The following is a 26,871-nucleotide window of genomic DNA, read 5'->3' on the forward strand; positions in this document are numbered from 1 at the left end:
TCAGGTTGAGCATTTGAATGTTTTTATCAACTCGAAAACTGCCACTGCTGCAAATGCTTCGTCCATTCCCAATAAGACGAATTGCTGCAAGAGTAACGCGACAGTAATAGGAGATTCGTACGAACCCCGGCTTAAGGCCGACTCTCGACGCTTCCTCTCCACAAATCCAGCCACCAGCACGTAGAGAATCGATATGATTATCCCTGTGCTGATCCTCCGCTGCATTGTCAACCTTTTGTCTTTCTTAATGATTCTCCGCACCTGGGGGATGTAAATGCGCTAATAGATGAAGATCCATATCGAGAGCGCGATCATCGAGAAGAGGGTCATCCAATCTGGCGGGATCCCGAAGTGGGGTCCGATCGATTTGTTCATCTGAATAGCCTGAAGAATCCCGAATGTAGTCTGCTGGTCCATGGCAATGAAACAGGCTATTCCCGATATCCAAACTGGCAAGATTCCTATCCAGCATTTGAATTGCTCTGCCTGTTGGACACTGCACAGCCTCCAGCCCTTCTTCGACATTCCTTGGCCATCCGATTCATTGATAAGAGCTGCTTTATTTAGAAACCGGAATCTGTACGTACGAGTTAGCCAGACCACCCCCAAGTCTGATTCATCTGATGAAGGATCATAGGATGGTTGCTCCCAATTGGGTCCAAGAGTTTGGCGACGCTTCGGACATGCGGCCATGAGCACCTTAGCCATATCCACTGATGGGTTTAGTCTATGACTTGATGGGCCTAAGTAGGCCCGTCCACCCATGTTGGGCCTAAGAACCCGACCCGCAGGTTAATGGCCCATAAATGAAGGGTTGAGATATGAAATGATGCGTTGAGGGGTTGCGTCTTTTGGGATAAGTATTACATTGAGGGGTTGCGTCCTTTGAAGGTGACGCTTTGAGGGAAAGAAACAAAAATGGGAACATACCTTTTGGTGTACGTACGTTAGACATTTTTTCTCCCCCTCCCAAAAAAGAACGTAAGACAATAGTATCACTCGAGATAGAGTTTTCTCCCCCTAACAGTAACAGTACGCTCCTCGGTAGAACATGATTAGCATTCTTCCTCGAACTTCAACATTGGTGTTTAATTTGTGGAAAAAAAGGTATGCTCGATTCCGTAGTGTATCTTTGATCAGTGATATATGTGTTTCTTGGGCTTGTTTTTCGCGTTCGTTTTAGGGGTTCGATTGAGTATTGGATTTATTTTAGGGAATTCGTTATTCCCAACATTGGTATCAGAGCCATTGTTCATGTTTCCCGATCCCTTTTCATGTTTATGATTTGGTTTTTATTAAATTTTCGTGAAACACCGCCGTCGGCCAATCGGGGACAAAAAAATCCTGACACCCGTCATCGTTCACCCCGTTTTGTGATTTTTGTAAATTGAAATTCGTTCTAATAACGTAGGGTCAAAGCTCTCGTAAATATGAGAAAAACGAGTGGCGGATCACTGCTGGATGCGCCGCCACGCGCAGCCGGAATGAACGGGGGTCATTAGCACGTGCAACACATGCGTCGATTTGGTCCCCCTTAGGCGCGTGCGTGGCACATGCCATTTCTGCCCCAGGTTCGTGCGACGCATGCGTGGCACATGCCAGTTGATTTGTCCGACTCGACCCGATTGATCCGACCTGCTGACCCATTGACTTTGACCTTTGACTATTGACCTGTGTTGACCACCGTTGACCGGCATTGACCATTGTTGACCGGTGTTGGCCCAAAAAAAAAAGGAAAAAGGAAAATTTTGTATTTTCCAATTTGTTCTTTGTGGATTATAAGTAATCCATTTTTGTTATGCATTTGTTGCAAAAATTATGATGCGTTATGCACGTATACCTGCATTTCCAAGAATGGACGAAGAAGATGCAAGACTTAAATGGCTAATAACAGAGTTAGCTAATTATCGGTGAAATGACGGTGATTTAGTATCACACGTGGTCATGGTCAATCAGATGATACAAGAAATCATCTGGAATGATTATCTCATGCCGGATTTTGAGAAGGTATCGGCCTTAATGAACACTTTTCCACCTGAATAACAAGTAGTGTTAGATCGCCTATGGGAAGTCAATGTGGTCCTAGATTATAGGAGGCTTACAGTAACTTTTGTAAAAGAATACTATAAGATCGAGTTTACCAAAACTTCAACCCTTGGAATAAGTGTCACATGGCGCAGAGTGAATGCGCCTTGGAGGTGGTATGAGAGCTCTCCAAAAGTTTTTCCTTTGTTGGCCAATGTGCCTTTAGATTTCTTAGACCATTTTACTAATAGATTAGAAGAGACTTTCCATACTTATTTCTTAGACTAGTTTGAGATGTTTTAGGTGTAAATATATCTTTCTATGTTGATATTTTTCCTGTGGATATATTACTTAGTGTAATTGACATGTTTAATTATTGAAAGTTCAATGTTATTTATTGTTGTAAATTAGTATGTTAATTTACAATTAGTTGTGGGAAGTTCAAGAAAGTTTTAGTGACTTTACTAAACTTATTTTGCATAGAAGATTATATTAATGATAATTTTGAGTTAGGTTTCTTTGGATGATGATTGGAAACATAGTGACAATTTGATTCTGAAACCTTACTTAAAATTATTTATTAATATGATGGGTTTGTGCAAAATAGATGCATAAATGATAGGTATTAATAATTCGTGCATATGTGTCTAATATGTTCATATCGATGATTTCAGCAACTAATAACATAATTGTTGATTTGAACAAAGAAGACAAATTGAACGGCGAGAATTGTAACATATTGAATATGAAAATTCAATATGTGAAAAGCAAGAAGTATTAAAAGATCTTAACCATGTTGTAGAAGATCTTGAGGATGCTATGTGCCATCTTAAGATATCGGAGGACCGCCTAAAGGCATTTGAACGGGAAGCAGATATTTACTGTGTTGCTTCCAACTTAGTAGGGGCTTCAAGCTCTAAGTGCAAGTGCATTGATTCGTTCAATGGATGGAAATGTAAGGGATCAAGTCCTTCTTGCAAGAAACTAAGACCTAACCAACATAAGAGAGGAAAATGTCCTTGAGTGAAGAGTATTTCAAGGGTGGAGTGTTACAACTGTGACCGGAAGGGTCACTACGCTCACGATTGTCGCAGGCCAAAGAAGGTACTCACCCCTTGTACTCTTAAGAACTTTGCTAATGTGTTAAGTTCTGTATTCTTAACTAAATCTAATCTTTTGTGGATTGTAGATTTGAGAGCAATAGACCATGTAGAGTATCATAGAGAATCCTTCGTGGAATTTCGATGAGTATCAACTGGGAACTAAGTGGATCTATGTAGGAAATAACTCCAGAGTAGAAGTACAAGGGATTGACACTTGCCAATTGAATATGCGTGGTGGACGCACTTTGTTCCTACATGATGTATTGTATGCTCCGGAGATTCGTCGAAATTTAGTATCTGTCTTAGTGTTGGTTAAGCTTGATTTTAATATAAACTTCCATAATAGTGGTGTGAATTTGTATTTGGATACAAATTACTATGATTGTGGTTATTTTCTAAATGGTTTTATTGTATTAAATATCGACTATGGTAATGTCAATGTTTGTTATTCAATTTTCACGTCTCCTAATTTATATGATAATGATGTGAATAAATGGCAATCTAGACTTGGTCATATTGGTCAACAACGTATGAATAGACTAGCTAAAGAGGGCTTGTTGGACAAAATTGAAAAAATCGATTTGCTCATATGTGAGCATTGTCTAGTAGAGAAAACGACAAGAAAACCATTTAGAAAAGGCATAAGAGCTTAATTTCCTTTGCATTTAATCCATTCTAACATTTGTGATCCAATGAATGTGAGAGGAAGGCATGAAGCTATTTATTTCACTACATTTATAGATGATTATACTCGATTTAGATATGTCTATTTGATTTCTCATAAATCTGAAGAATTGAGTTGTTTCAAAAAGTTTATGAACTTGGTAGAAAATCAATTAGACAAGAAAATAAAAGTATTGAGATCCAATCGAGGTCGAGAATATTTATCTGATGAGTTTAGAAATTTACGTGATGAAAAAGGAATAGAAAGACAATTGTCTATTCATATACTCCTCAACAAAATTGTGTTGTGAAGAGAAGGAACAGAACCTTACTGAAAATAGTTAGGTCCATGATGGCGCATGCTAACTTATCTATCACTTTTTGGAGTGATGCGTTATTTACTACTGCTTATATACTTAATTGGGTGTCTTCCAAATCAATTACTTCCACTTCATATAAGTTATGGACAAGTAGAAAACTGGACTTAAGTTTTCTTAAATCATGGGGTTGTGTTGCCTATACTCATGAGCTCTCTAATAAGTTTGGGAAATTGGGTCCCAAAGGAAAGAATAGTATTTTCATAAGATATTCTGAACACTCGAAAGGGTATGTGTTCATAGGTGAGTAGGAAAGTGGAAGTATAGTTGAATTCGAATCACGGGATGTCATATTCTTAGAGAATGAATTTCCTAAGAAGGGCAAAATAGGTGGGGATTACTCCCCATTTGAAACCTTGGATCTGGATAATGAATTTAGTGGAGTTCGTCCAAGTGGGAGTAACATGAGAAGTGATGAATTTAATTCAACTCACTCTCAATTACAACCACATGATAAAACGATATTATCATTATCTAATATGAGTGGGAGTATAATGTGGAATGATGTGTAAAGTGTATAATCTCCCATACGACGAACAAGTCGCAAAAGTATTTCCCGTAGACGTTTTGATATTGAAGGGGAAACTTTTATGGTTGCTCCATAAGATGAAGATGAGTCAAGAAATGTTAATGAGGCTCTAAATTGCCCTAATAAGGAAAAATGGATGCATGTAATGGAATATAAGATTGAGTCAATAAAGTCAAATCATGTTTGAGAATTGGTTGATCTTCCAAAAGGACGCAAAGCCATTGGAAACAAGTGGGTTCTCAAAATAAAGCTTAAAGCTGATGGCTTGATAGAAAGGCATAAAGCTCGCATTGTGGCAAAGGGATATAATCAACAGGAATGAATTGATTATGATGAAACATTTTTTCCTGTAGTGAGATTTACCTCGATTTGCATTATTCTGGCAATAATGGCAAATATGGATTTTGAGTTACATCAAATGGATATAAATACTGATTTTTTTAATGGAGAATTAGAGGAAAAAATATATATGGAACAACTTGCTCGTTTCATTATGGAAGGCCAAGAAGGAAAGGTATGTCGACTTTTGAGATCGATATATGGTCTTAAGCAGTCGTCGAGATAATGGTATATACGTTTTCATAATGCCATAATGGCATATGATTTTATAATAATTGATGATGATCATTGTGTATATATCAAAAGATCTAAAAAATCAATTGGTGATCATATCATTATATGTTGATGATATAGTAATTGCCATAAGTAATATGGAGTTTGTTAATACTGTCAAGAGTTTGTTATCTTCCAACTTTGAGATGAAAGATATGGGTGAGGCTGCATACAGTTAAGATTTCAAGAGATCGTTCGAAGAAGTCATTATCTCTTTCGCAAAAAACATACATAAATAATGTTTTTGAACGGTTTTGTATGCAAGATTGTAAGCTCATAGATACTTCTATTGCAAAAGGTGAAGGATTGAGTTATAGACTGTGTACAATGACTCAACAAGAAAAGGAACAAATGAAACATGTTCTTATTGCTAGTGCTGTGGGATGCTTAATGTGCACTATGATGTGTACAAGACCTGACATATGTTTTGCAGTTAGAATGGTGAGTAGATACCAATCCAATTCAAGTCAAGCACATTGGAAGGCCATTAAAAAGAATACTGAGGTATTTAAAGGGAACTGTTGATTACAAGTTGAATTATCAAGGCAATGATCTGCGACTTGAATGCTAATCGAATGCTGATTGGGAATGGGATTTAGGTGAAAGGAAATCTACCTCTAGTTTTACTTTCTTATGAAATAATGTCGCCATATCTTGAAGTAGTAAGAAATAAACGTGTATAGTATTGTCCACGATGGAAGCTGAGTTCGTGGTATTATCAGTAATAGTACAAGAATGTGTTTAGTTTAAGAGATTTTTGGATCATTTATGTATTATTGGGTATGCTGCAAGTCCATTATTGGTTAACTATGATAGCCAAGCAGCTATAACGTACACCAAAGATCCAAAATATCATGGCAAAACCAAACATATAGATACCAAGTATAATTTTGTTAAAGATATGGTTGTACGAAAAAATGTGAACTTACAGTACATATCTACGCATAGAATGGTAGCAAATCCTATGACATAACTCATACCTAGAGATGTGTTTTGTGATCATGTAAAATCTCTAGGACTATGTAGAGGCTGATGTACTGAATATTGTAATTTCCCTGAAGTGTTCACATTTAATGAATTTGTGTTTTTCATTATTAATGCCTATGAATCTTTGTTTGACATTTATGCATCTTAATGCTTATGGCATTATATAAATTTGAGAAAGTATATCGGACAGATAAAAGATTAGCCCATTCACACGGGTAATCGCTTCTATTTATTATGTGATAAATATAGATGAGACGGTTTTTAAGTTTCTTATCTAGGTGATAATTGAGAGCTTAAGTTTAAAATACATATGTTACCTTAACTGAGTGTTAAGATGATGATATACTATTTACTATGTCCGAAAGTAAAATAACCAACATATTTTACTTTATCTGTTTATGATGTCAGATGTGAGTTTTGATAAATTATGTGAATGAGTAGATATGTGAACTCAAGTTAGACATTAGGTATGTCTGAACTATCATATGTACAGTATTGATGGTGTAGACATATGCTCCATGGGAAATGAGTTAATATCATAATACCTATTTCATACTACGTATGTATGAGACGACCAATCAAAGTGGTAAAAGTTTGATTTCAACTTTTATGCCGTATGAGACTCTTGAGGAAAGAGTTCCTCAATTTAGTGCTCCTATGACTTTTACTTATTCTCAAAATTTCTATTAAGTATTTACTATTTTAGGATGTTGCCGATGATCATGAATTGATTCGACCTAATGGGACATTTCTAGAAAAGCAAGCTGAATTGAAATTGAGAGTTTGAAGAAAAGAGGAAAATCGAATTTGGAGAATCACATTCTAGTTTTGTATTCACTGGTCGACTAATTATGATTATTTTTGGGATAATCATAATTGTGAATACAATATATCATTGTTTAAAAGGAGATCAAGAGAGATATAAATGTGATCGATCGATTTAGGGTATTGTATACTAAATCTACTCAGAGTGTGATGTCTATTATGAGCTGCTATATATTCCTAATAAATGTATAACAACGAGTTCTCAAAGTATGCCAGTCCACGAATTATTCACCGGTATGAATGTTGTAGAGAGGTAAATAGGATCATGTTCGGCCCACCATGTGCGAGTGAGAGATGATAGGTTTAGTCTATGACTTGATGGGACTAAGTAGGCCCGTCCGCCCATGTTGGGCCTAAGAGCCCGGCCCGCAGGTTAATGGCCCATGAATGAAGGGTTGAGATATGAAAGAATGCGTTGAGGGGTTGTGTCTTTTGGGATAAGTGTTAGTTGAGGGGCTGCGTCCTTTGGAGGAGATGCTTTGAGGGAAAGAAACAAAAAGGGAAACGTACCTTTTGGTGTACGTATGTTCGACACTTTTTTTCCCCTCCCAAAAAAGAATGTAAGACAACAGTACCTCTCGTAGAGTTTTCTCTCCCTAACAGTAACAGTACGCTCCTCGGTAAAACAGGATTAAGATTCTTCCTCGAATTTCAACATTGGTGTTTAATCTGTGGAAAATAAGGTACGCTCGATTCCGTAATGTATCTTTGATCAGTGATACATGTGTTTCCTGGGCTTGTCTTCCACATTCGTTTTAGGGGTTCGATTGAGTATCGGATCTGTTTTAGGGAATCCGTTATTCCCAACATCCACAAAAATGCTTCCTTGAGACTTCTTGGAGATATAAGTCTTACGACTAAGCAAGAAAATGGATATGGACAATCCAAGGCAAGCGGTCAGAATGGCGAACCGAGAACCCAACTAACATTAGTCTGAACGTAGATGACAGAGGTGAAAGCTGTGAGGAGTGCAACGGTGGAGACGTACCAACAGTTGAAGAAGCTCTCCAATGGCCATGAGGGCGAGTCCAGCAAAAAGAAAACCAACCTGCCAACTCTGAAGCTGTGGGCAATTGGATTCGCCGGTGCACTTGGACAGGTGCAATCGCGGTATACCCGCAGTTAGAGTCATGGTCAACATGCCCTATGAATGAAAACTTCTGTTGATTATCGAACTCGAGACTGACACCTGCAAAATTTTTGGAGGATGACGAATAGGGAGGTTACCAAGAGACACGCCAAGTAGCCATAAAGGGGAGTTTGGAACCTGCCCAGGTACGTATCAGAAATGAAAGCACCAGCGAGGGATGTGATGTTTGAGGAACCGGACCAGATGTTCACCACGTTAACCAAAAGAATGCCGCCCATGTTGTACTCAGTACGCAGATACATTGTCGTCTTAGACACCAAGCTCATCGAAGCTAGTTTCTCGAATGATTCATTCCTTCAAAGTTGAAAACACGAAATTCTAACTTTTTAGCATCAAATGATAAATCCCTAGAGAAAGACAGGAGACAGAGAGAAATGATCACTCGAATGGTCAAGAGTAGTAGCTATTAGAAGCTGAAACTGAAGTGAGGCGTGTAAATTGAGGACCACATTACCTAGGATGTACTTAATGGCTCTCCATCCTCCTGCTTTCTTACCATCTGCAGCAGAAAGTGAAGGGTTCTCTTCATTTACCGAGTTAGCCAAGCGGATTGAATCCTCTATGCTACTCATGTTATTGTGCGCGGAAGCGGATATCCTTTCTTTCTTGATGCGACCCGGTCTAAATGTTTTCAAAAGTCTGAGAGAAAACTCTCCAAGTTGGTGACGCACCGAGTGATTACCAGCTGATTGATTAAACTAGAAGAGCGTGTCTCTGAAGAAGCTGCAACAGTGAAACGAAAGGCGTTCCTCGATGCATTTCCAGGGATGTGAATCACCATGTCTGAATCTGATCCTGAGTTTCTTAGTCCCACGTTTTCTAGGACCGTCAGGATTTCAGCTGATTTCTAGCGGGTTTTGTCATGGTTGCGTCTGCATTTGTCCTAGCCTTAACATGTTTGCCTGCCCCCACTTTCTTCGCCCTCGGTATTGTGGAAACAATTCAGGGCCGAACTGGTCAAACTTGGACATTCATGCCAATCTTATGATGTCAAAAACTTTTATATCTATACGTGCATGTACAAAGAGTATATAAATTCCGTAAATAAATGACATGAGATAATTTAACATCCTTCTCACGTGTAAGTTGGATTAGGAGCGACATATAAAATTTGACAAATAAGGCTGCATATGTGAAAATTGGGCAGAAGGCAGCTCTAATACCACACAGTAAGAATATGTGGAGGTGCATTGCATGATGTTTGTGTACATTGTAACGAAGAATGGGTCTTGATCCTAGATGTAGCATTGCGGGTAGGGTCGCCCAAGGCCGGCGATGCCACTGGTGGAGGTCGCAACCTACGTAGCTCGAGCAAAGAGACATGATGGAATAGCCATCATAGTGAGAAGGCCGCAAGCCAGCGGAGGTAGGGCGAAGTGCAATGGCACGGGGACTCGACACCACGACAATGGTGTGGAAACGGCAGAGGACTTCAACCGATTGAGTTTTCAACTAGTTCTAGGTTACCAAACTTTCATTGGGTTACCTAATTAGAAAAACAATTGTAATTCACTTTAAATTTTGGCCATTTCATAAATAGTTGGTATATTTAAAGCGTTGATAAAGATAAATTAAAGTCGGTTAAAGATAAGAGAAGTATTTTTTAAATATAAGACCAAATAGTATTTAAAAGAAACAAATAAATGTTGGTAACTAATTCATATAAGAGATGGTAATACCAAATTAGTTGCTAATCTAATTGTAGAAAAATAGATGGTCAGAAAACAAATAAGAATCTTGTTATTACTTTCCGTAACAGTTCCGCCGAGCGCAGGACTACTTGCTTTTTTCCATTATTACATGTTTTTCTTGGTTCAAATGACAAACGTTTGATGTTGTAAGGATGATGGTTGTCCAGTGTAGGAAGAAGCTGGTGGAGATATTTAGGGCAGAGCTTGAGAGGAGGAAGCGAAAGCAGCATGAGTGGAGTGATCTGATGGATAAACTGATGCAGATCGAAGATGAGAATGGGAACAAGTTGAGCGATGATGAGGTGGTTGATAACATTGTGAGCCTTGTCATGGGAGGCTTTGAATCCATCTCAAGTGCATGCACTTGGGCCTCTTATTATCTTGCCTTGCACCCAAATGTTCTTCATAAACTCAGGTTAAATTGATCAATTACCTAATTGGATTCTCTTTTTAAATCATTCTGGGGCTTAAAAGATCTGCAATTGAACATGCATAACATGGTTTTATAGTTGCCTCCATTCGTTATGTGAATTTTTCTGCAGGAGAAAAACCTGGCTTTTAGCAAGAACAAGATTGGAGAGCTCATCACAAGTGAAGATGTTACAAAGATGAAGTACACGAGCAAGGTCCATTCGTTGTCCCCCTTTTTCTTAACCTGCATGGTCACCTCAAGATTCCCCTCTCATCACAAAACTGTCCAACTTGAATTAATTCGTCTATTTTTCTTAAGGTGGTAGAAGACATACTCAGACTGGCCAATGTGTCGGCTTTTGTGTTTCAGTCTGGCAATCGGGACATCGAATATCAAGGTATTAAAAACAAATTCAACGGGGAGTTCTGTTGATATCAAAGTTCGTTCTTGATAGTCATTTTCTAATGATAAGGAAAGGCTTCCAGGTTATCTCATTCCTAGAGGATGGAAAGTTATTGTGTGGCTTCGATATGCTTCTACAGATTCAAGAAATTTCGAAGATCCATTATGCTTTAACCCAGATTGATGGAATGTGCGTTGATATTATCTCACCCATTGACTGACTATTTTGAATCATTCATCGCATTGTTTGTCCTAATAACTTACCAATTACATGTATAGAAACCGGCAAAAGTGGGAGCCTTCCAAGTCTTTGGCGGGGGATCAAGAATATGCGCCACGAACATGCTCGCCAGGATGCAAATTGCTCTTTTCCTGCATCATTTATGTGTAGGATACAAGTAATTGCCTAATGCTTTCATTACATCCAGGCAAAAGAATTTTCTTGCTTTATTTTGTATTCAATCGGATGAGGTTATGTGATAATTTTGTAGGTGGGAACTGAAAAATCCAGATGTGAAAACTACTTATCTACCATATCCAAAGCCCGCAGATGGAGTGAAGATTGTACTCAGCAGAACGTAGTCAGACTCTAGTTTATTTTGCACGCTTTAAATTGGCTTGCTTATGCTGTAAATCTTCCAATGCGACATTATCTTTATGTGTCATTTGGTCAAAAGTTAACGTACGAAATAATATGAATCGTCATGTCTGAATTCAAGAAATGAAAAGGTGAAATCCGGCAAAGCTGTGTTTGTGTTTGTAGCAACGGTCGATAAAGAGTTGCTACAACACATCCAGGATGCGAAGATAACCCAAGGAAGCTGGGGACGCTCTGAACTCTCTCTTCAAAATGGCAAACGGCGCAAAGCTCCAGAAGCTGGAGAATGACCTTCTATCTGTTACTCAACCCGACCTGTCCATGACTCAACATTTTACAAATGTCAGAAATCTTTGCGGCGAAATTACGAAGTTGGATCATCAAAATCCTATCACATAAACAAGGATGAAGGGAATCATCCTTCATGGCCTAAGACCAAAATGTACTGGTCATGTCCGCAGTCTCTGTAAAAGACAGACAAGCAAGCCTTCTATAGCAGAAAAGGTTTGAAAGATAAAGTTCAGGCAAGCTTGAGATGGAAGACTAGAGAAAGCTCATTCCATAAAGCGACCGATCTAAGTTCCAATCCAGGAGAAGTTTCCAACGCCGATGAGGTTAAAGTAGTCGATAGGAATCGCACGCTAATTCTAAAAAAAATAACACAAACAAACAATCCACAAAGGCAAAATGTAACAATAAAATAAGAAAATCGAAAAACACACCATAAAAAATTTGTTATCAAAATTCACCCAAAATTTGGTTACGTTTTCATACAAAAACACCTCGTGAATTCACTAAATTTTGAAGAAAATAAGAATATAATGAAAATTTTCTCTCAAGATTAGAGTTTAAAGAAATTGAGAAAATTTACAAAACAAATCAAAGAAAAAAACCCATTTTCAATCTTTCTTTGCCGCACACACTCACGTTTTCTTCTTTTTTGGCCATTACAACCTCTTTTGCTTCTTTTTTTCCTCTGTTTTCTTTTAAGTTGTTCCCAACTACTACCTGTCATTAATTGATATATGAAGGGTAGTTTTTAACCTAAAAGCAAAATGAAGAGAAAAGACAAAAAAAAAAAAGAAGCCCTTAATAAAATAAATGTCTTCACCCACCTAAATAGTCTCCCACTTGAAAACAAATACACCCAATGCTCCAAGCAATTTTGCATCCATCTACTCCAAAAGCTAGCAATTGGAACTAATGCTTCTTCGACACTCCTCATCATTAACATGGAGTAATATCAATGGTAGTAGTACATAAAATATTTTTCTCTTTATCGATTACCTTCGTAAACATGTCAGTTGGATTTTTTTAGCCATCAATTATCCGTAACTTTAACCATTATCTTTCAATGCTCACTTGATCAAACGATAAGGCCTTTCGATATGTCTAGTTCTTGAATGAACATTGCATTCTTTTAATAAGTGCACTGCACTTTGACTATTACTCTCAATAGTGTGCTCATTAGTTGCTTTCGATGTAGCTCTTCTGTAAACTAGATGATTTCCTTGGATGCTTATGTGATCGTCATGTATTTTGCTTCTGTTGTTGATAAAAAAAACTACTATACTTGCAACTATAAAAGATATATTTGGTGGTACTTTTACCACTATCTTGATCATCCGAGTAATATGCATTCACATAATCCCGCAGCTCTAGAGATGTGTGTGACATTCTGATTTTCAGGTTCTGATTTCGATTGGATAAGTTGGGCCTTTCGTCGTTGGTCACTTAAGAGATAACTAACCTATCAGGTGAAGCCATTAAGAAATTTTAAGGGATAAATGAGAGTGCTAGTATGAACAAAATAAAGGAGTTAGGGAAGAGAATAAGAACACAAGATTTATAGTGGTTCGGCCTAATCCAAGCCTACGTCCACTCTCCCACGCTAACAGCCTTCTTGGCTGGATTCCATTATGCAATTAACAAGAGATTACAACTTCGAGTGCAAACACTTAGTAGTAGATCACATTATCTCACTAAGTCACTCTCTTGGTATTTCTCTCATGATTACAAACGTTTAAGCTCTCAAGAGACAAGTGAAGATCGCTCAGACTTTGGAATTATAAATTCTACGCTCCGTCTCTTACTTGCTCATTGGTCCTTCATCTCCTTAAATACTCCTCTACTTCCAAACTAACCGTTGGACAGCATCCCGGAGAATCGTCTTCCAATATACCCATTGGACAGCTACGTATCTAGAAGATTTGGTAGCCGTTGAGTGACAAAGGTGGAATCCCAAATTGATTCCGATCGCCCATACAAACGAAATCTTGGTTTCCATAAGTAAAGCTTCTTTGTATAGAAAGATCTTGTCTTCAAAGATCCAATCGTCAATCAAATAGATTGAATCAATCAAATCAATCTTGATGTGGAATCCAAACCAGATCACTAGCCATTATATGATTGGGCTTGAGTTACGTTCTGTCGAATTCTGGATGTAAAGTTTGAGAGCAATAGACTTTACAATCTAAGTCTGAGTTGCGATAGACTTTGCAATCTGGGTCTGAACATATCTGCTTCTGAACAGATTTAGCTTTAAGGTCATACTTGGTTCGGCTTCAAAGATAGAGTCTGTCTTACGGTTCATCATTCACGTTCGATGCTGGAATTAGTCGAGTGGCGAGACTTATGATGTAGAACAGACTTCGACACTAAAGTCTGGCAGTCTTCAGACTTTGACACGGCAATCTTCAGACTTTGACACAGAAGTCTGGAAATCTTCAAAATATACTCTGGACATATGTTACGTTCAGTCTTCTGGTAGTCTTCTGACTTTGACAATATCATTTATATGTTCTATCATCTGCATGGTCTTTTACTTAACCATTAAACACGTTAGTAGTCTTTGATTTATTTTGTCATCTTCAAAACATCATAAGAGATTTCCCTAACAATCTCCCCCTTTTTTATGATGACAAAACAATTTCTGAATATGCAGATTTGTAAACACGCTTTTATTAATTTAAATCAAAGGATATCATAAGATAACAAATAGATTGAGCATAATAATATATAGAAAATAATCGCAGCTCAATATTATGCAATAAATAATATCAACCAATCAGCACATATGCATATTCATATCTTCTCCCCATTTTTGTCATAATCAAAAAACGATAATAATGGATTCACGTAGAGAATGATAACAAATATCTTGCATGAATCACAATTTCCAAAAATCAGCTTTTATCGAATATTGAAGATATGCAATATAGCTCACTTCGATTATATCATCAAATATCCAATAAAAATCACGGATGCATCATAAAATGCACGTACCTTTTTTGTCATAATAATAATATCAATAAGAGATTTGTTAATGACAAAAGGTAATAAAATATGCACTAACCGGATTTTGTAGATCTTAACAATTCTGACACATTTACCTTCCTTCTTTTCATAACAAGATCACGATCAATCAAAAAAGATTTTTCCATAATTGATCAAAGCTCCCCCTCAATTTGTTGCCTTTTTGAGATGATCACGATTCTTTTCCTTTTCTTTTGGATTTGATTTCTCCCCCTGTCATCATGACAATATTTTCGAATAGAAACAATTGTTGTTTGTGCACGTTGAACATAATATTTTTCCAGTATTTCCTTTGTAGCAACAACATCTGCAACGATCACTTGCATTTTGAAATTCGAGGCAAAAATTTATTTTCTTCAATCAAGCTCGTCTCGAATTCAACCTGCATAAACTTAACAAACAATTGTCGCAGGAGATAATTTTTTATTGCACCAAAATTTACGTAGATTCGCAATCATTCTGGCCTTATTGAATTTCCTGCAATAAACTCATTTCCTTTTTGGTATCCATCAATTTGGATCCTTCCATGACGTTAGAGCAGAATATATAATCTCCAAATATTCTTTCTTAATTCATCATAACAGAGTACTCAAAGAAAGAATATTATGCATAATGATATTTTGAAAAATAAATTCTCACTTAGTCAAAACACAATAAAATCAGGAAGAATGAAATCCTTGAGTATCTAGGAATATTTTGCATAATTAACATCACGTAGAATCAGATTTTTATTTGGCAAAATATGATTAAATCTGAGACTATAAAATTAAACCAAATAAATTCATTTGTCTTTAAGCATGATATCAAAAATGATTACACGTATCAAATTAAATCTCGTCATAAAAACAAATCATGCGATTCTTTCTTCAATAAAACAAATCAAGGAATATGATCATTATAAAATCTCAATCACCCAAGGATATATCGAATATCAAGTATAATGAGAATTTTTAAATTGTGTACTCAAACCAAATTGAGAATAAAAATATATACATTTCTTACCAAACTCTCTTTCTTCTTTCTTCTTTATATCCTGCAAAAATAACTCATCTTTTCTTTGGTACCCATTTTTTCTTGGGTCCATGAGAGTTAGTAGAATATGTTGTTTTTATCCATTCTTTCTTGGTAGGTCTCCAGATTTTAGGACATTCTTTCTCAAAGTGTTTTGAATCTCCACAATTTGAACATTTGAGGGCATTTCGACCAACAGGTTTTACAAACACTTTTTGAAAATGATTTTTGTAAAATGCCTTTGAAGATCTTTGTCTAAGTCTCTCCTTGACTTTAGGAAAATTAATTAGAGAATCTCTTTCCTTATTGAAACCAAGTCCTGACTTATTATAGTAAGGAACTTGTTTAGAAAGAATATGCTCTAATGTTTTTGAACCATTTGAAAATCTTGTCGAAATATTTGAAAATTCTTTCTTCAAAGAATCATTTTCTTTAACAAGCAAATCTCGATTTTCTTTTATTTGTAGAAAATCTTTTTGCAAAATTTCAAAATTTTCTTTTTGAGAAAGATCTTTTGCCTAAGCCGAGAATTCTCCTTTTAAGTTCGAAAATCCTTTTAAGAAGATTTGAGATTTGAACAAAGCTCATTTATATATTTTGAAACTTTGAAAGGAATTGCTAAATGACTTACCTTGATTTCCTCATCGGATTAGAGTGCAGTTCGAATCGACTCGATCCCCGAGTACGTATGCAGTCGAGACTCGATTCTGAATGTGCCATCAAGCATAGATTTCCTTGCTCATCATCTTCTTTCATTGTTCTTTTCTGGCCATTCTGCTTGTATTGTCTTCTTTCACTAAACTTCCTTCCTTTTCTACTCAGCTTTTTGAATTTCTCGATCTTAAAAGCAAGTTCTTCGTCGTCCATGTCATTTTTCTCTGTTTCATCAAAAACAGCATTAGATATTAAAGCAATGGACTTCTTACCTTCGGGATCTTCATCGTTGATTTGTTCCACTTCATAGGATTGAAGAGTGCCGATCAATTCATCAACGGTGAGTGGCATAATCCTTTGAGTCTCCCGGATTGAGGTCTTGACATGGTTCCAATCTTTTGAGAGACCTCGCAAGAGTTTGTTGACATTCATTGAGGAAGAAATTGGATGGCCTTGATATACCAAACCATTTACAATTTCTGTAAAACGATTAAACATATCTCCAATTGACTCTCCTTGCTTCATCTTGAAGGATTCATATTTGCCGAGCAAGAAGTTTACTTTTGTCTCTTTTACACGATTGGTCCCTTCATATGTAACATGAAGTCTATCCCAAACTTCTTTTGCTGTTTCACATGAAGAGATTCTGTTATATTCAGCAAGAGACAAAAGCGCAATATAAAGAATAAATAGCTTTTGCATCAAGCGCTTCTCTTTTGGACAACTCCGTCCGAGACATAAGAGCGGGGGGTTTGGTTTCTTTGTCTTTGCCATTCTTATTTGATGTAGACGCATCAATGGGGTTGATTCCTCTTTCCACAACATCCCATTGTAAGAGATCTCTGGATCTTAGGAATGCTTTCATTTTGTTCTTCCATACATCGTATTCCTTTCCATCAAAATATGGTGGCCTTGTGTTGCTTTGCCCTTCCATAAGTCCTGGTGCCAACATACTAGCCATAAAAATCTTTAGCTCAAAAGTAAAAACACTTTTATAAACCGAGCAAAGTTGGCTCGATACCAATTGAGAGTGCTAGTATGAACAAAATAAAGGAGTTAGGGAAGAGAATAAGAACACAAGATTTATAGTGGTTCGGCTTAATCCAAGCCTACGTCCACTCTCCCACGCTAACAGCCTTCTTGGCTAGATTCCACTATGCAATCAACAAGAGATTACAACCTGAGTGCAAACACTTAGTAGTAGATCACATTATCTCACTAAGTCACTCTCTTGGTATTTCTCTCACGATTTCAAACGTTTAAGCTCCAAAACTTGGACATAAAAAGTCTTCTAACTTTGACAATATCCTTTATATGTTCTATCAAGTAACCATTAAAAAACTTTGATTTATTTTGTCAAAATGGTTAAATTGATTCATAAAGTTAACAACATTAGCTTTTTCCGTTAAAAATGTTGACTTGGCATTTTAAATTATTTTTATTTTTAGTTGGCTTTTAAAATAATTTTTATTCAATTTTTTTTTAAAAATATATTTAAAAACTAAAATTCATTTTTAAAAAACTGTTAAAAAAAAAAAAAGAAGAAGAAGAGGGCGAGAGGAGGCGGCCTGCCCATTGCCTTGGAGGGGTTAGCGACGGTTGCCGGCTGCCGCCCAACCGGGGTGAGGGTAGGCGACCCTCGCTAGCCCTTGCGTGGGGTCGGTGAGCCCTCGCTTGGTGCTAGTGAGGCCTTGCCCTAGTCGAGCAGCGATTAACGATCACCGTCGGCCCCTTCGGCGATGGGCGGCGCCTCCTCCGCCTTTTTTTTTTTTTTAAAGTTTTTTAAAAATGAATTTTAGTTTTTAAATATATTTTTTTCAAAAAAATGAATAAAAAATAATTTAAAAAGCCAGCTTGAAAATAAAAATAATTTAAAATGCCACGTAAGCATTTTTAATGGAAAAGGCTAACGGTGTTAACTTTAGGACTCAATTAAATCATTTTGACAAGTTTTAGAACTTGATTGTACTTTTTGCAAGTTTTAGGACATTTTCTGAAAGACTTATCCCAAATTTTAATGCTACTGCAGTAGATTTGAGAATTCGATCGGGAATCAACTACTCGATCGTGTTTATTTTTAGAGGTCATTACAAAGCATAGTTAAAAATTGATTAGAGATAAGAGATAGGTCGGTTCGGCGAGATGTGTGACTAAACGTGAGTGACTCCACTAAATTGGAAAATTCTCGTCGGCTAGCACTATGGGCGATTTTTCTATTGTTTTGGTACCTTGTGTCTGTATTTTAATTATTGAGATCTTCACGACAATCGAGAGTCGCCAATGTGTTGAGTGGGTTTATTGTAGCTCGAAAAAAATCAACCACAAGTCAATTGCACAAAAAATTCATAAAAGTTACCCGGTAGACTAGGTCACGCTAAAATCGTGTCAGATTGAAATTAAACGTGAATTTGAATTCGATTTAGAAATTTGGAGTTATGTCATGTCATGAGTCATTTTAGGAATGTTGACTCATATTTCGAGAAATTTGCGGCGAGTTCGGGATTTTTATGGCAAATCAATTCGAACGATTTAGAAAACGAACAGAAATTTGGATTGGCCAATTTGAAGGGATTTTTAGCATCTGGGGTGAGTGAATTAGTGACAAGGAATTTCGTGGACTTTTTCCTCAACTAATCGGACCTCAATCGAAGAAATTTATTCAAAAAATCGGATTTCGAGAAAAATGAAAGAGAATTCGGATTTAAAGGAAATTTGTGGGATAGAGGGACCGTCTTATCTTGGTCTTCAATTAGACTTCAATTTGTGCAAGTTGATGTTGATATTGGTCTTGGTGATCAATTGTTCTTGTTACAAAGTTGAGTAAAAATATAATTGTGTTTGATTTTTCCCCTTCTCTCTTTTCTCTCTCCCTCTCGCGCAATTCTTCCCCCTAGTTGACGGTTTCATGCACATGGGTCTTTCTTCTTGCTCTTTGACTTGGCGGGTCCCTTGCCCATTCAATCCAAATACGTCTCTTTCTCTCTCCTCCTTTTCTCTCTTTCTTCACATGTTGCTTTCTCTTCTTGGCCGACACTTCTTGTGGCCTTATCTTCTCTTCTCTCTTTGTATTCAACCAAGCTGCCAGCCGCCCCCCAATTTCCCCTTTAGTCTTCGGCTTTAACTCTTTTCCTCCCAGCCAAACGTGCTGTGATCTTCATTCTTTCTTCTTTGAGCATTCTTCCCCCGCAGAACTGCCTGCTTCTTCTTGAATTGTTTTTATTTTTCCTTCGCATGAGGAATTGCAACTAGTTTGCCTTATTTATGTTGAATCTCTTCAATACCTCGTTCACATAGTCTTCCTACATCATAGTCTTCCTACATCAGCCATAATTTATTAACTTTCCTATCCCTGATGTTTTTTATACCTAAAGTCTTCTTGGCCTTTCCGACATCTTTCATAGCAATTTGCGATGCCAACATCTTCTTCACTTTTGCGATTCTCTTCATATTGGAGCTAGTCATTAGTATGTCATTCACATATAAAGATAGACAAACGATACCACTGTCACCATACTTGCGAAAATAAACTCAATGATCAACCTCGTAATATGCAAATCCTTTTCTTCCATGAAACCATCAACCTTAAAGTACCATTGCCGTGGAGCTTGCTTCAAATCATATAAGCTTTTCTTAAAGTGACATACTATGTGTTCTTTACCTTTGACCTTAAAACCTTTAGACCGTGTCATGCATAACTCTTCATCTAGGTCACCATACATAAACACCATTTTCACATTCAACTACTTGAGATGAAGATCCTTTATTGCAACTATAATCAGCACAACTCTGATTTGATGTCAATTTAATTACTGATGAAGATATCTCAGAGTAGTTGATCCTTTTTTTTTTAGAAAAACCCTTTTGATCACAATTCTTGCGTTGCATATGATATTGTCATTTGCTTCATTTTTTTTTATCATGTACATCCATTTATTTAACAAACCCTTTTATCAGTGGGCAACTCAAATAACCCTCAAGTTTTGCTTTGAAGTAATGAGCATTATCTTTCATAGTATGCTCCTACTATACGTGATATGCATCTTTCTTTGCCTTATTATAAGTCTCCAATTCTCTCGAATCTATATATAACATATGGTTCAAAATAATGTTTGTTGATGGAAAAAAAATCACCTTTAGTTTTCTCACATGTGTAGACCTCCTCAAGATAGGTACTTCATGGTCGTAAGTCTACTCCATATCACTACATTTCTCTTGAACTGCCTATTTCATTGATAATACGTTCATTTCGAACATCCCCTTTGAGAGCACTTTGATCTAGTGGAACTATCTTCACAGGCATTGTGTCTAGCTCAACTTATTTTGGTCCTTACGCTTTGTTTGACGATCATTGTACATTTTTTCTTCATGGAATACCACATTCCAATTGCAGATGATTTTGTTATTTTCATAATCTCAAAGCCTATGGCCATTCTCATGGTCACCATATTCGATAAAGATGCACTTTTGAGACTTGGCATCAAGCTTCTTTCTATCTTCTCTATAAATCAAATCATATGCTATACAATAAAAAACTTTCAAATATGAATAATCATCTTTTTACTTGATCATTGCTTTTATGGTAGTCCTTCATCTAGCGCTTTCGATGGATTCCTGTTGATAATATAAATAACTGCATCAACTGTAGTAGCTCATAAGTATAACGGGAGACCCACATGTAGTTTTTTGCATCTCATGCCCCAAAATGGTCATGTTCCTAAAGGTTTAATTAGAGAATCCAACTGTAACACAAATATAAATATATTCTGTTTCTTTTTTTTTCTTTCAAACTCGCTTTTCCCCTTCTTTATAATGTAAGCAGGGCATATGAAACAGACCCTTTGCAATTTTCTCCCCGCGCCGTAAGCACATACGTCATTTGTCGCTGTGGTCATACCCTAATGTTATGCAGTTATATCCTTCTTCCTACAACCATAAGTAGTCGAGAGCAAAATTCTGCAAGTGTCCAGGCAGCTTCTCCTTCACTCATTTGACGCTCTTCGACCAGCATCCGATTCACATGGGATCACAACCGACCTCGGGTTGCCACGTGGTGGCCTTGCCTTACCCCGGCCGAGGCCACATCAACCCCATGATGAACCTCTGCAAGCTCTTGGTTTCCAAGAAGCCCGACATCCTCATCACCTTCGTCGTCACGGAGGAGTGGCTCGGCTTCATTGGCCCCGAGCCCAAACCGGCTAACGTCCACTTCGCCACCGTCCCCAATGTCCTACCGTCGGAGCTCCATCGAGCCAAGAACTTCCCTGCCTTCCTCGAAGCCATCTTCACGAAGCTGGAAGCTCCGGTGGAGCAGCTGCTGGACAGGCTGGAGCTGCCGGTGGCGGCTATCATAGCGGACACGTACTTGCCGTGGGCGGTTAGGGTCGGCAAGCAGAGGAATATCCCGGTGGCCACGCTTTGGACGACGTCAGCGTCGGTGTTCTTGGTGTTTCATCATTTCGAGATGCTTCAGCAGAAGGGCCATTTTCCGGTGGACTTGTCAGGTGCGCCTAAATATTTGAGAAACATAGTATTATTGGATGCAAAGGAGTAAAGTATCTCAGTCATGCGCGATTGCTTTACATGATTACGGTCAACACGCGGTGCTTCCGAGAAGCCGTGTCAGCCACGACACAACCCAATATCACAGATTGTAGGAAGAAGATGAGGCGTTTACGTTACTTACTCTAGCGGAGATTTTTAATTGTAAACCCGAGAAAAACCATCAGAAAAGATCAATGAAACCTACTAAAGAACAGATAAACATATGTACATGCCTAGTCCATTTTCGCTTCTTTGTAATACGCTAAAGTCCAAGAAGGGGTCGCCTTTCGATGCGCGGTCGGTGGTTTGGTCATGCCGAGATTAGATCTGTGCACGTGGGTAATCTTCCAAATCGGGGATGGGCTGGGCTCGTGCAACTTGTTGTTTCGATTGGCCTGTCGTCCACGATAGCCCGGGAAAACGAAATCTCCTTACCACTCCTGGACTGATTTCTACTGCTAAGGAACGCAGGAAGCATAGGCCGAGTTTAAGGTCATTTTTTCTTGAATCTTGAATGGGAAACCAGTGATTGACTCGCCTGTTTTCTCTTTCCTTTTTTCTTTTCTGTGTTTTGGCAGAGAGGGGAGAAGAGGAAGTGGACTACATTCCAGGAGTCGCCAGGACCCGCATCGCGGATCTACCTACGATCTTCTTCGGAAACCAGCGCCAGCTATTATTGGGCAAAGCTCTGGAGTGCATCGCCGGGGCCTCCAAGGCCGACTACTTCCTCTCCACCTCCTTCTCCGAGCTCGAACCCCTGGCCTTGGACGCCATCCGGTCTCAGCTCTCCGTGCCCGCCTACTGCGTCGGCCCCACCATCCCCTTCCTCGATGGGGACGGCGCCGGCGACGCGGCTTATTTCCGGTGGCTCGACGCTCAGCCCATAGGGTCGGTCCTGTACGTCTCTCTCGGGAGCTTCCTCTCGGTCTCTGATGCTCAGATGGAGGAGATGGCGGCCGGGGTGCGGGACAGCGGCGTGCGGTTCCTGTGGGTGGCGCGTGGGGAGACGTCGCCGGTTGCGGGCGCGCGCGAGGAGGGCGCGGCGGGCCTGGTGGTGCCCTGGTGCGAGCAGCTGAAGGTGCTGTGCCACCCGTCGGTGGGCGGGTTCTGGACGCACTGCGGGTGGAATTCCGCGCTGGAGGCCATCTACGCCGGGGTTCCCATGCTGACGTGTCCCTTGCTCATGGACCAAGTCCCCAACAGCAAGCAGGTCGCGGAGGACTGGAAGATCGGGTTGAGGGTTAAGAAGGAAGACGGCAGCGGCGGCGGCGGCGGCGAGAATTTAGTCACCCGGCAAGAGATTGCACGGCTCGTAAAGAAGCTGATGGATGCCGAAAGTGGCGAGGGGAGAGAGATGAGGAAGAGAGCAAGAGAGCTAAGGGAGGCATGTCGACGGGCCGCCGCAAGAGGTGGGTCGTCGGATCGGAATCTGGATGCCTTCATCGGAGATATTTCGAGGGCCGAATGAATCCATCTGAGTAATTGGTGCGGTGGGTTTAAGTCCGCTTTGTATTTCCAAAGAAACATTTCATTTTGTTCAAGAGAAAAGTTTGAATGAAAGGTATTGTAATGCTCCTTGAATTTAGTCGACATATAGGGTTCATTTTGTTCAAGAGAAAAGTTCGAATGAAAGGTATTGTAATGCTCATTGGATTTAGTCACCAGATGGGGGCGAAAAGTCTTAAACCTATTGCATTTTTGCTAATTTAATTCTAAATTTTTCCATTTTGCTAATTGAGTTTTAAATCTTTTAACATTTTACCAATTGAGGTCACTCGGCCAATTTTGATGCGGACTTCGCTACGTATTCCGCCCTGCCCTGCAAACATACCAAGCTCAAGTAATTCATTACTGTCACCATTGATTAGCCGAAAGCTCTCCACAAGAACGCTCTTCTCATCTGGCCTTGCTTTATCGCTGTCCTCCGCTCTATAGATGTGGCGTATGATCTTTTTGTGCCACGATGAGATGTACTCCTTGTCTTGCAAAACTCATTTGAAATGTTCACAGATGATGTTCCAATCCATTGGGAAGGTCTGTGTGAGCATTGAGCCAGGCCATTTCAGGATGATCCTTCCCCTATTCAATGGTCTCTTGCTCAGTTTCAGAGCCCAGCCCTTTAAGGAATCTATTTATCATCTTGCTTATACCTTTATCTTGCTTTATGCTTTACTTTTAACCAACCGGTATATGCATGTTTTGAATAGTTTATGTTAAACATTTCAACCTTTCTTTTAGGGTTAATGAAATTCACAAATATAAATAGCCTTTTATTTGTTTGGATTAACTTTTTGCTCTTTATCGCTTGACAATTCACTTTTATTAATTGTTGAAACTCTCGAATCATTGCCAACCCTCGTGTATGGACGGTTAAGATCATCCAAGATCATATAAAACTATATATATGGGTGATATTACCCGTGTAGAATATTTTTTACACACGCAATTATGAAATGAAAACTCTCATCTACTAATGAAATGTATTCATTTACCAATGTTAAAAATTAGATATGTGCATTACCACTTAAACCATGCACGTGCAATGATTCTTTTTAACCATCCTTCACCATGCCTTGTAGGTATATATTATTGCATATAAATAAATAGCCTATTTCTCACTTGAACTGCTTATATCTACTTGCGGATAACAATCTTGTTGTTACTTTCTCATAACAGTCTCGTTGCACAAGATTTCTTGCATTTTTCCATTGGTGCATGCTTTCTTGATTCAAATTAAAGGTGGTCGGTTTCAAGTTCCGTATAGGTTTCATTTGGAATTTACTTGTCGGAATATGTTTTCTAATTTTTGAAATCTAGAACCTACCTTTCATAGGTTCCAAGGTTTACCCAAGTTCCACATGTACTTTTAATTAAATGATTGCAATGAATCATTACCTCTTATGACCATGATTTGTTATAATTTACTTATAATAACTCATATTTACACACGTGGAGATTACTAAATATTAACAAAGTAAAAGCCTCATTTATGAATACCAATAGAAAATAGAAACTTATACTAGTAGTTTCAAATTACGCACTTATCATTGGATACCATGGAATATCACATGATCATGTGAAGACGTAGAACAAGAAAAAACAGAAAGACTTATTCCAAGTTGGGAACTTGGAACTCGCTTATTAGAATAGATTCCCCAATTTCCAAAACCTGGAACTTATCTAACATATTCTAGAACCTTGAACTGGTTTGACTACTAGGTTTTCGATTCTACCCTATAGCCATGTATATACCCCTAGTTCAAATGACAAACATTTGATGTTGTAATGATGATGGATATACTGAGTGGAAAGAAGCTGGTAGAGATAGTTGGGGCGGAGCTCGAGAGAAGGAAGTGAAAGCAGAATGAGAGGAGTGATTTGATGGATGAACTAATGCAAAATGCAAATCGAGAATGGGAACAAGCTGAGTGATGATGAGGTCGTTGATACTATTGTGATGCTCATTAGTGGAGGCTTTGAATCGTGACTTTGCATCATTATAAAATAACTCCCTGTCAAACTTTGATGCTCATGAGGTCAATGATCATTGATTTGAGAATTACATGTTTAATATAGACTTTTCTCGCTATGCATGTATATGTTAGAGAATGCCAATTAGACTCACGGTCCGTGGAGCTAAACTTGATTCAATAAAATACTTGAGTAATTTGCACTCGACTCAAAATCAAATTAGTCGATTCCAAGTGTTTGGTGATCGAAGCTGAGCTTTTCGCAAGTAGCTTGACTAAATTTTGCCCCTATAAATAGCATAAAGTATTAACCATGGAGAAGCACTCCATCTTTCAATCAATTTTGGTGGTGTTGCAATAAGGGTTGCAATTGGACCCTATTTGACCCAAGAATTGTCTAGACTAGCCAAACTAATGTACTTTTAGCTGATTTTGAGCAATTGGTCCAATTCTTGATTTAAGGGACTTGGAACAAACATTAGGCTTGTTTGATTTCTTATTCCACGAGAAGAATCAAGCAAGCACCTAACTGCTTGTTTCCCTTTTGAAGACACAAATTTGTGTTTGCACCCACAAAGATTTGAACCATAATTCCTATTATGCTCTCACAATTATAAATCGAGAGCAACTATTATGTTTAAAATGTACAATCATGAATGTTATGATGAACTTTTTGATTTCTTTAAGAAATAAGACCATCCAATTCGGGATTGATTGCTCTTTTGAACCAGCTGATTTGACTTTTAGGTGGGAACCGACCCTCCCACGGGAAAATTGCAACTTAAGCAATGGTCCCAATTCAAGGTGAAATGAAAGGGTAAAAAAAAAAAAAAAAAAACAGTTCGCTCTTACCATCCGGCATTGTTGTGACTTATGATCTTCGTCTGTCTGTACGGTATGAAAATCCTGCGCACATGCTCCGGCTTTTTAGACCTGACAAAGTTTTTTCTTTTGAAGATTTTATTTTTAGAAAAAGCAAAGCAAACCTTTCGAAAGTGACTCATCTATTGCCGAAAATAATACTTGGTATATATATTTATTTTAAAATTAGTAGAAGATTAGGTCAAAGCAATATCCAGATTCCAGAGTCCCAGGAACAAAATCATCCATTTTGGATTTATTTTAAAATTAAAAGAAACAATGAGAAACCACTTTTTCAGCTTACTTATGAGATAAAATAATAAAAGCATAGCATTGGTGAATGCGATTGGCAAGTTCATTTGCGTCTTTTGAGTCTTTTCATCGTTACTTGAATGCTTTTAATGTGGTTTTAATATATTGATTATTAAAAATGGATGAAAGTATATCAATTCATAATAATTTGGAGCTAGTAGTGTTGTTTCGATCAATTTAGTTGTGTCTTAGCAAGATTATCTCGCTTTTAAAACCGCAGGCTCATTTCCTGTTAAGATTTGCTAGTTTTCGTGCTTGAGTTCAAGTTTAGTTCAAGTTATGAGTAAAACTTATTGTTTGATGGAGTTAAGTTAGGTTGAACATCGAAATTAG

At 38.1% G+C, this 26,871-nt stretch overlaps 1 protein-coding gene and 2 pseudogenes across 2 annotated transcripts; 2 read left to right on the forward strand and 1 right to left on the reverse strand.

Moving 5' to 3' along the window:
- LOC104434319 lies at positions 1-8,843 on the reverse strand (annotated as a pseudogene).
- Positions 8,844-10,114: 1,271 nt separating this feature from the next.
- Positions 10,115-11,358, forward strand: LOC104434320 (annotated as a pseudogene).
- A 9,868-nt stretch (positions 11,359-21,226) lies between these two features.
- On the forward strand, positions 21,227-23,513 carry LOC104418948 (UDP-glycosyltransferase 87A1). 2 transcript variants are annotated; one of them, XM_018867142.2, is made up of 3 exons: positions 21,227-21,855; positions 22,474-23,398; positions 23,466-23,513. In XM_018867142.2, exons 1-2 carry the CDS (start codon positions 21,372-21,374, stop codon positions 23,361-23,363), a joined length of 1,374 nt encoding a protein of 457 aa, XP_018722687.2. In that variant the 5' UTR covers positions 21,227-21,371; the 3' UTR covers positions 23,364-23,398; positions 23,466-23,513. The 2 variants fall into 2 exon arrangements, with proteins under 2 accessions (XP_018722687.2, XP_039161084.1); XM_039305150.1 differs by having other exon boundaries at positions 22,474-23,476.
- Positions 23,514-26,871: the final 3,358 nt, after the last annotated feature.

The sequence above is a fragment of the Eucalyptus grandis genome, chromosome 2, assembly GCF_016545825.1.
Source record: "Eucalyptus grandis isolate ANBG69807.140 chromosome 2, ASM1654582v1, whole genome shotgun sequence".
Classification (NCBI taxonomy): Eukaryota; Viridiplantae; Streptophyta; class Magnoliopsida; order Myrtales; family Myrtaceae; genus Eucalyptus; species Eucalyptus grandis.

Bases quoted from the DNA above. Each gene is read 5' to 3' on its own strand.
- LOC104418948 (XM_018867142.2), top strand. From the start codon at position 21,372: ATGGGATCACAACCGACCTCGGGTTGCCACGTGGTGGCCTTGCCTTAC. The intron at 21,856-22,473 runs GTGCGCCTAAAT...GTGTTTTGGCAG, and splicing joins TTTTCCGGTGGACTTGTCAG to AGAGGGGAGAAGAGGAAGTG.